The 10,913-nt window shown below is 37.0% G+C and overlaps 1 protein-coding gene across 4 annotated transcripts in view; it reads left to right on the top strand.

Annotated features, from left to right (window-relative positions):
* ZC3HAV1 (zinc finger CCCH-type containing, antiviral 1) overlaps positions 1-8,061 on the top strand; it is a 62,966-nt gene extending 54,905 nt beyond the window's left edge. For 3 of the 4 annotated variants that reach the window (XM_077144580.1, XM_077144434.1, XM_077144392.1), the window contains one exon: positions 3,908-8,061. In XM_077144580.1, the coding sequence (XP_077000695.1) occupies positions 3,908-4,191 (284 nt within the window). In that variant the 3' untranslated portion in view covers positions 4,192-8,061. The remainder of the gene's footprint in view (positions 1-3,907) is intronic. The other variant, XM_077144646.1, reaches the window with a different exon arrangement.
* Positions 8,062-10,913: the final 2,852 nt, after the last annotated feature.

Here is a 10,913-nt window from a genome sequence, read left to right as displayed (position 1 = left end):
TCATACAGCAATTCCATATTTAGCCTCCTGAAGAACTACCAAACTGCCTTCTAGAGCGGTTGCACTGTTCTACATCACTACCAATAGTGAATAAGTGTTCCTATTTCTCCATATCCTCTTTAGTATTTGTAGTGCTTTTGTTTTTATAATGTTTGTTTTATAATGTTTTATAATGTCCATTCTAGTAAGTATGAGATGATATCTCATTGTGGTTTTGTTTTGCATTTCCCTAATAGCTAGTGAAGTTGAGCATGTTTTCATATGCTTTTGAGCCATTTGTATTTTCTCTTTGGAAAGTGCTATCCATGTCTTTTGCCCACTTTTTACTTTTTAGTTGGGCTATCTGCTTTTTCGTTATTGAGTTGTAGGATCTCTTTATATATTCTGTATATTAAATGTTTATTGTCTCCCATTGAGTAGGCTGCCTTTTTTTTTTTTTTACATGGGCAGGCACCAGGAATCGAACCCGGGTCCTCGGGCATGGCAGGCAAGCATTCTTACCTGCTGAGCCACCGTGGCCCGCCCAAGTAGGCTGCCTTTTGACTTAGCTGACAAAGTCCTTTGGCATGCAAAAGTATTCAATTTTGAGGAGATCCCATTTATCTATTTCTTTTTTTCATTGCTTATACTTTGGGTATAAGGTCTAGGAAACCACCTCCTATCACAAGATCTTTAAGATATTTCCCTACATTTTCTTCTAAATTTTTATATTTAGAAGTTTTATATTCTTTTTATATTTTTAGCTTTCTATTCTGTAGGTCTTTGAACCATTTTGGGTTAATTTTTATATAAGGTATGAGATAGGGTTCCTCCTTAATTCTTTTTTGTTTTTAAGTATGATATATATATATATATATATATTTTTTTTTTTTTTTTTACATGGGCAGGCACCAGTAATAGAACCCGGGTCCTCTGGCATGGCAGGCAAGCATTCTTGCCTGCTGAACCACCATGGCCTGCCCCCTCCTTAATTCTTATGGATATGGATATCCAGTTCTACAAGCACCATTTGTCAAAGAGACTGCTTTGTCTCAGTTGAGTGGACTTGGCCACCTTATCAAAAATCAATTGTCTGTAGATGAGAATGTCTATTTCTGCACATTCAATTATATTCCATTGGTCATTATATCTATCTTTATGCCATTACCATGCTGTTTTGACCATTGGAGCTTTGTAATATGCTTTAAAGTCAGGTAATGTCAGGTAGTGTGGGACCTCCTGTTTCATTTTTCCTTCTCAAGATATTTTTAGCTATTCAGGGCACCTGGCCCTTCCAAATAAATTTGATTATTGGTTTTTCTATTTTTGCAAAGTAAGTTATTGGGATTTTAATTGGTATTGCATTGAATTTATAAATCAATTTGGATACAGTCAACATTTTAACTGTATTTAGCCTTCCAATCAATGAACATGGTATATCCTTCCATTTATTTAGGTCTTCCTTGATTTCTTTTAACAATGTTTTGTAGTTTTCTGTATATCAGTCTTTTATGGCCTTGGTTAAATTTATTCTTAAATATTTGATACTTTTGGTTGCTATTGTAAATAGAATTTTCTTCTTCATTTCCTCCTCAGATTGTTCATAATAGTATATAGAAACACTGTTGATTTTTGTGTGTTGATCTTGTATCCTGTCACATTGCTATACTCATTTATTAGCTTTAGTGGCTTTGCTGTACATATTTCAGGATTTTCTACATGTTGGATCATCCTACTGTCTTTTGAATATAAGATTGTCTTGATTAAGTTACGTGTGAGTAAGAAAATGGCAAAGAATATGATAGAAGAAAGGATATGAACAAGCAGTTCAGAAATAAAGCATATCTGGTATGCCATTAAGCATATGAAAAGATGTTTGATGTCACTAGTTGTTCTAGTTTGCTAGCTACCAGAATGCAGTATACCTGGAAAAGAATGGCTTTTTAAAAAACGGAAATTTAATAAGTTGTAAGTTTACAGGTCTAAGGCCGCAAAAATGCCCCAATTAAAGCAAGGCTATAAAAACGTCCAATCTAAGGCATCAGGAAAAGATACTGTGTTTCAAGAAGGCTTATGAAAGTCAGGGTTTCTCTCAACTGGAAAGGCACATGGCGAATGTGGTGACAACTGCTAGCTTTCTCTCGTGGCTTCTTATTTCATGAAGCTCTCCTGGGGGGCATTTTCCTTCTGCATCTCCAAAGATCTCTGGCTGGTGGACTCTGTCTTGTGGATCTGCCATGGCTCTGGTAGTTCTTGTGGCTATCTTGTTGTTCTCCAGCTGTCTCTAAAATGCATCCTCTTTTAAAGGATTCCAGTAAAGTAATCAAGACGCACCTGGAATGGGTGGAATCACATCTCCCTCTATTCAAAAGTTAATAATACCCACAATTGGGTGAGTCACATCTCCATGGAGATAACCTAATCAAGCTTCCAATTTATAGTACTGAATAGGGATTAGAAGAAACAGTTGCTTCCACAAGATTGATTATAGATTAAAACATGGCTTTTCTAGGATACATAAATCCTTTCCAACTGGCACACTAGTATTTAGGGAAATACATAATAAAATCAGTTTGTTTTTTTTGCCCACTAGATTGACAAAAAGTAAAAGGATAGATAATATCCAGTATTGGTAAGAATGTGGGGAAACAGAAGTTTCTTCATTGTTGGTGATAAAATTGTTGGACCACTTTTAGAAGACAATTTGGCAATATCTTAAAATATAGTATTCTTGTATCTTTTGACCAATTACATTTTTGCAATCTGTTTTACAGAAATTCTTATTCAGGTACTCAAAGATGTATTTACGAGGCTGTTTTAGAAGCATTGATTTAAAAATGTTTGTAATAGCAAGAAAAAGTGAAACCTACCTACATTTTCATCAATATGGGATAGTTAAATTATGATACATCCATACAGTGGAATCTTATGCCATCATTAAAAAGAATGATGTGGGGAGAGATGAACTGACATGGCAGGATTTCTAGGACTAAGGTGGGGGGAAAAGTATGATCCTGTAATCCCATCACTGTGTTTTGGGAAGGAGAGTGGGATTGGAAGGAGTAAGTTTGTAGATATACTTTCGTTCTGTTTACTGTAAATACAATAGGCTATCATTTATGCAGATTATTCAGAATATGACCAACTTAGGATAAGCAATATTTCTGGATTCAAACCTCTTCACTATTAAAAAATTAATAAAGACAAACATAATAAATGGAAAATATATTAAATATTTGCCATCATTAGTACAATAAATTCATTTTACCTAATAATTTTTGCAGGGAAAATCAGAATTTGCAATATACACTCATTTCCTTTAAAATGGCTGATGATGGCAATGATAAAGATAGGAAATTTTAATTTACTCAGAAATCCTTTTTGATCTGCTGGTATGGAAATATTGGTGATTACTAGGTGTTGTTAAATGAGGACAATGCGTCAACTGCTTTGAAAAGTTCTGTCCAGAACAGTTGCTTGCTTATAACCTCACTGCTCCCTTCCACATTTTTTAGGACCTTCCCAATCAGTAGTAAATGTCCTTTGTTTCTTAAAATGTATATTTTCACCATATGAAGTGATCTCAGATGGAGTATTTTGTTTTAGAAGCTATAATTTAACTCTTCTGTGTGTATAGTGTGGATCAGGCCACTATGATATCACCATTTGAACATTGCACCCAGTGGCTCATACCTTCACTGGAAGCCCCACATTGTAGCAAATATTTCTCAAGTTATTTTAATGGTGTTACATACTGTATTCAAGTTTACTTGTGTAATAAACATTTTTTAAGTATAAAGGAAAGTTTACGGTTATCAGTAAGGTATTATTGATGCTCATCATCTGATTGTGTGTAAATATTCTTATAAACTGTATACTCTCTTTTATAATAGATTCTTAATCTTTCTCTTTTTCTGATTATTTCTAGGAAATTACTTCACAACAGATGCCATCTCGTCCCACAGAAATTGTGGGTATGAAACAAAAAACATAGCTATGTTTGTAGCCCGGGTCCTGGTTGGAGATTTTATTGAGGGAAATGTGAGGTACATAAGACCTCCTCTCAGACTTAATCAACAGCTAACACAGTATGACAGCTGTGTGGATAGCATGTGGAATCCTTCGGTTTTTGTCATCTTCCAGAAAGATCAGATTTACCCAGCATATGTGATTGAATATACTGAAAGAGAGAAATCCTGCGTGATTAGTTAGAAATGTTAATACAACATCAATAATAGATGATGTAACTATTCTGTTCATTTGTAGACCAAATTGCCCTGGATAATACCTGAATTTTTACATTTCCTTAAATCTGATGTCTTAGATCAAGCGCTTCCCAAACTTGATTGCACATTTGAGTCATCTGCAAAACTTAAACAAAAATTTTGATGCCCAAGCTGCACCCTATATCAATTACATCACTATTTCTGTGGGAAAGAGCCAGGCAACAGTATTTTTTTAAAGATCCCCTGATGATTCCAATGGATAGCAAAGTTGGGGAGCCATTATTTTAGAATAAACTGGTAAAGACTGATTTCTAAATTTTCTGTAATAGCAGCAACGTTTCTCTCACAACTACTCTTTCAGTTTATTATATTCATGGTTTTGTTTTTGTTAAATTGAATGAAAATTAATTTGAGAAAAATCTAGACATGCCTCCTGAAATAAGGACTCAAGAATTAACAGCCTTGGATGGAAGATTGTGAAAGGCTGAGAAAAAATGGTTAGGGGCATGCTGAAGAAAAACTGAATGTAATTTAAATCCTATTACAGATGTAATTGCATCTTTATATGATATCTTTGTGATGAAATTGGTTTAGGGCACAGGTATTCATCTCTGTGTTTATTTAGGGGATAGACTCCTATCAGAGTAACTCTGTAATGTAATAACAAGAACCACCAGGGTGCACGGGTGGTTCAGTGGTAGAATGCTTGCCTTCCATACGGGAGACCTGGGTTCGATTCCCAGACCATACACCACTACCCACCCCCCCGCAAAAAAGAACCACCAAATATGGCTCAGAGAAAAGCATTCAGTTAATTGCCCATTTAGACTCTTTGTACAATTATAGTAAAGTTGACATTTATCTTCAAATTAATATGAGTACAAAGAAGAAGGCTTTTTCAGGTTAGGCTTTCATGAAGTGTCTGTATTTTTGGGGGGTTGCCACATTCTCAGGTGTATAGCAAAATGATGAGCATTAAGGTCAGCAGGTTCGGCAGAAGACTGAGTTGCAGTAATCAGATTCACACAAGCATGACTGATAAATCCAAGTGCTATTTTAGTCATTCTCTGCTGTGGCAGATGAAGCTCACTTTTGAATTAGGACCAGGGCCACCCCTACTGAAGGATGGTCCTCTGGGTGGGGCCTTAAAAGTTTCTTGGTGAGCATGGAATCAGAACAAAGGGAAGAGTGCTTCAAGCAAGCTTTGTGCCTGCTAGGGACTTCTTTTTCTAAATATAACTGATTGTATGGAATTGTGGAACAATCAGTTTTTAGACTAGTTGAGGTACCTGGATCAATATTTCCTCCCTTACTCTCTCTAGTTTCTCCTTTCAGTTTTCCTTTTTCAACTTTCCATATTAGTTGCCAAAATTTCCTATTATAGTCCTTCCCAGCAGATTTTGCAAATAATTAATTAGAATTAGAGTTGATTTTATATTATGCAAATTTTAGATCAGCATTAAAATTCCCACAACTCTTTGATTTAGATGGACCTACCAGTAACAAATGTAAAGAGATGTTTTTAGGGTAGTGTTATTTTCTGGGAGGAAAACCACAGATGGTTATTCTTGTTTTTTTTTTTCATGGTAGGTTCTGTTTTGGAGTTTTCATTTCTTGAACTTGATTCTCATAGAGGTACAATTTATCCAAGTCTATCCAAGCTGCCATGTAGATATCTGTAGTTAGATATTTCAGACATCTTTAATTCAACATGTCCAAAATAGAACTCTCGGTCTTCCTCCCTCATACTAATTAGTTTCTCCTCGAGTGTTCTGTATATGAGTAAATGGTATCACCATCTTTATGTCTACTCTAGCAGAAATCCAGGATTCATCCTTGACCCCTTCTTCTCCCTCCCTCTATACATCTAAGCCATTCCCAAGTCCTGTTTTAGCTCTTAAATTTCTCTTTGTCCCTTTATAAGTTGTTCTCTATTTAGCAGCAAGCATGATCATATTTTTAAAAATGTGTTTATCAACGGTCTTTTAAAAACACAAATCTGACGATGTTTGTGATAAAGTTCAAAATCACTAAAATGGTCCTCCATAATCTTTCCCTCCCCTCCCCTCAATCATTTATTTTCTTCCATACAAGTCACTCTGGCTTTCTTTCAGTTCCTTGGTGTCCGTTTCTTCCCGTTTCATCAGTTTTCAACTAACCCTTCTTCCATTTATTTTTTTATGATAAATACTTTGTAATACCCCCCTTTAAGATCCTGAAATGCAATGTATAGGTAATATACTCTACCTATATTTAATTTCAGATATTACAAATTAAATAGTATTAATATAAAAGGGAAATAAGAGAAATGTAACTTCAGCATGACTATATTAGATGACAATGAAATACTCAAATGCTTACACTTCGGTAAATAAATTTGAACTTAAATGAAGATAGAGGATTAGAGGCTATTTTATACAAAGAAGTATGAGGAATCATGAAAAAGTAGGGATATTAGTGGACCTTAGAATAAAAACTAGTGATACAATAACCTACTTACATAATACTCATATGTATATTATGAGAGAGAACGACATAACCTTTTGAAATAAGGATAATAAGCAAGAGAATTTAAGATTGTCGATACGGAGACAATTCTTGCTGACGAGCTAGAATGTACAGTGAGACATTCAAAATTCGTAGAGGGTGCAGAGAAGTTCTTTACTGTGTGGAACTGTCCAGTGTGTTGCAAAGCATCCAGCATACTTGGCTCTCACACACTAAATGCCAGTAGCACCCCCCGCCCGCAGTCGTGGTGGTACCACAAACCCTATCAGACCTATTCACCCTGTTTAGAATAGGTATTTTATAACCTCCCCTTTGCCGTAGATATAATTCACAGATAAAATCTACTTGCACAGATGGCTTTTTAAAAATTCAACTTAATGCCCTCACTTCATTATAATGGAGAAATAGAAATTTGGAATGAAAACAATGTGACTTTTAATGTGTAAATGCTCAGGCATGACTACGCTATAAGACATCATGAAACAGACAGATGTTTACACCTACTTATAATGAATAGGTTGGGATTTAAAAGTCGAGCAGAGGCTACCATGTAAAGAAGTACGGAAAAGGGAAAGATTAGAGGTGTGTACGACAATGAAAACCAATATTAGGGTAAGTCAAAACAGTCCATATACCTTATCTGTATATGGTATGGGAAAGAGAAATGACCGTAACTGAAATAAGAATAATAGGGCAAGACAAATTATAATTGTCGAAGAGGAAAAAAATTGAATTATATTCTTTCAGACGAGCTGTAAGTCCCTACATAAATGTCCAGCAGGACACTAGTTAGAAAGTCGTAGAGGATACAGAACATTCTTTGTGTGAGACTAGCCCACACACTTCAAGGGCATCTGTTATCCCTGGCTACATCCATTCAACACCAGTAACAGACCCAAACAACAACCCCCTCAGTTTCCAAATGCCACAGGGGAGAACCACTGACTTACTTAATGTCTAGCATCCTTAGATTAGTTCAGCTCTTACTTCTTTAAAGACTCTTTCTATACAATAGATCAAGTCCTTGCCTCCCAAACCTCCAGTTTTTAAATACGGTTTGTTCAGTTTTAGCATTCTAAACGCAAAAATTAGCATTCTAAATACTAAGTTAGGCAATTCTAACTTGAAATTGTCTGCTTTCTGCTTTAGAATGTAAGCTTCATGAGGGCAGAGTCTAAATCTTTCTTGTTTATGGTTCCATGCCTAATGCCTAACCTGTATTGATGTATGATACACTGTTAAGCGCTGGATAGATTTTGCTGATTAAATTAAGCTCAACTGTTTCTCTGATTCTTCAAGCTTAATTTGAAACTATCTAATAAAAATAAATAAATATTGATTCTGCTAAGCTGCCTCTATTTGCTCTTTCTGGGTATTTCCAAAAAGATAATCCACTGTGGACACCAGTTTATTCAATGTGAAATAGAGGTGTGTTTTCCCCTTCCAGGCTTACCACTCCAGGGCTTGACCAAGGAGCAGCAGCCTTTAGTACACTGCCAGGGTTAGGCAGGGTGGGTGATGGAGAAACTGAGAGTTTGTGGGCATATCTTTTGTCTGTGTACTTAAAAGGGTGTATTAGCTAGGGTTCTGTAGAGAAATAGAATCAACAGGAGGTATCTGTAAATATAAAATTTATAAAAGTGTCTCATGTAGCCATGGGGATATAGAGTTCAAGGTCTGTAGGGCAGGCCGCAAGCTGGCAGCTCCAAAGAGGGTCCTCAACAAACTCTCAGGAGAGACTGGCTGGCTGAAGCAGGAAGAGTGACTGTTTCTTCTGAATCCTCCTTAAAAGCCTCCCAGTGATTAGATTAAGCATCACTTCATTGCAGAAGAAACTCCCCTTAGCTGATTAAAAATGCAGTCAGCTGTGAATGCAGCCAATGTGATCATGATTTAAGTCTATGAAATGTCCTCATAGCAACAGACAGGCCAGCACTTGTCCAACCAGACAACTGGGCACCACCACCTGGCCAAGTTAAACACATGAACATGACTATGACAAGGGGGAAGGGGCTGAAAGCTGCTAACACATCTTTCTCTGGTCACAGGGGTGGAAACAGGGCCAGAATAACAAGGTTATATCTACTTAATGCATAAGAATAACCTCCGGGATAACCTCTCGACTCTGTTTGGAATCTCTCAGCCATTGACACTTTGTCTCATTTCACTCTTCCCCCTTTTGGTCGAGAAGGTTTTCTCAATCCCTTGATGTTGGATCTCAGCTCATTCTAGAGTTTTTCTCAATCCCTTGATGCGGAATCTCAGCTCATTCTGGGATTTCTGTCCCACGCTGCCAGGAAGATCCACACCCCTGGTAGTCATGTCCCACATAGACAGGGGGAGGGTGGTGAGTCTGCTTGCTGTGTTGGCTGGAGAGAGAGGCCACATCTGAGCAACAAAAGAGGTTCTCTTGGGGGTGACTCTTAGGCTTAATTTTAAGTAGGCTTGACCTATCCCCTGTGGGGTTAAGTTTCATATGAACAAACCCCAAGACTGGGGGCTCAGCCTATAACTTTGGTCGTCCACAAAGTTAACGAGAATACCTTGGCTTGTGAGAATACCAAGAATTCAACTTGGGGAAGTTGAATTTTCCCCCGTTTTCACTATTCCCTGAAGGGGACTTTGCAAATACTTTTTTATTCACTGATCAAATCACTCTGGATTTATCAGGGCACCACTCTGTACAAACCAACAAAATCTCATGTCCTACTCAAGGTGCTATGTACTTATGGTGTTCAATTAAGCTGTCTACATAAATTATATTAGGAAATGCACTAGTCAAAATACAAATTTTGTACCAAATAAACATTTTTTGCTTTAGTCTCACACATAAGTTGAAATTTTAAAATATTAATTACCATCTATTTTCAGCACCGCAGTAATGACATTCCTTTGTTCTTCATAAGCTGATATTTGAACTGTTTTATAAATTATTTTTTCTATTTGTTTATTTACCTTGTCATAGCAGGCAACAATTTTTTTCAGAAATGTTTACTTGAGAAAATGCTATTTAAAGTCTTAATTTTTATCCCACAATTGGAAAATCTGCCTTTATAACTTCTCAGTACAGCATTTTGTAGAAGCAAAGTTAGATAACAACCGTTCATAGTCATACCTTAGCTGCAGTAAAGCTAACTACCATAAGAGGCAATGAATGCTGAGTGCCAAATTTGTGATTAAGGTCACTGGCCTATGTGCAAGGATATGATTTTGAAAGAGTGCAGGGGATAATAGACAGACTGCATTTAGAAAGGTAAAGACAGAGTGACTGAATTTATAATAATTTTTATTAGTGTGTATCCCTAGAATAACTTGTTAAAGAGCTTGTGCTAGAGAAATGTCCTTGGAGTGGCCATCAATTTGAGAACTGGCTTCAAAATCAGAGTTGAAGGGTATCTCAAAACTTAACCTCAGTCTACTGTATTTCTCTTTTCTACTCCCTTGGGAACCTACTAGTCATCTTCACCCAGTCCCCAATGCCCCTTTTCTCCACCAAATTCTTATGCCCCAATAGTCTCTTCTTTTTTCCCCTCTTTCCACTTCCCCATGAATGACCTCATTTGTTTTTTATACCTCGGTTCTCACACACTTCTGACTCCGGAATCTATACCTTTCCTGAGGGGTCAAATAACTTGTCCAAGGTTGGATGACTACTGTATTAGTTAGGGTTCTCCAGAGAAACAGAATCAACAGGAAATATTCGTAAGTATGAAATTTATAAAGGTGTTTCACATAACCGTGGGAACACAGAGTCCAAAATTTGTAAGGGAGGCTGTGAAGCTGACTATTCTGATGGAGGGTCTGGATGAACTCCACAGGAGAGGCCCACTGGCTGAATTAGGAAGAGAGCCTGTCTTTTCTGAATCCTTCTTAAAAGGCTTCCAGTGATTCGATTAAGTATCACTCATTGCAGAAGACACTCCCTTTGGCTGATTACAAATGGAATCAGTTGTGGATGCAGCCGAAGTGATCATGATTTAATTCTATGAAATGTCCTCATCACAACAGACAGGCCAGCACTTCCCCAACCAGACAAACAGGTACCACCACTTGGCCAAGTTGCCACATGAACCTGACCATGACAACTACTGAGTCACAGAACAAGGATTATGAACCCAGAGATTTAGCTCCAGGGTCTACAGGTTAAGTACTTATTATCCCACCTCACTTCAGGAATGGTTTCTACCTCTTCCCTCTCAC

The sequence above is a fragment of the Tamandua tetradactyla genome, chromosome 1 (assembly GCF_023851605.1).
Source record: "Tamandua tetradactyla isolate mTamTet1 chromosome 1, mTamTet1.pri, whole genome shotgun sequence".
NCBI classification, from domain to species: Eukaryota; Metazoa; Chordata; class Mammalia; order Pilosa; family Myrmecophagidae; genus Tamandua; species Tamandua tetradactyla.
This window is presented reverse-complemented; position numbering and strand designations above follow the sequence as displayed.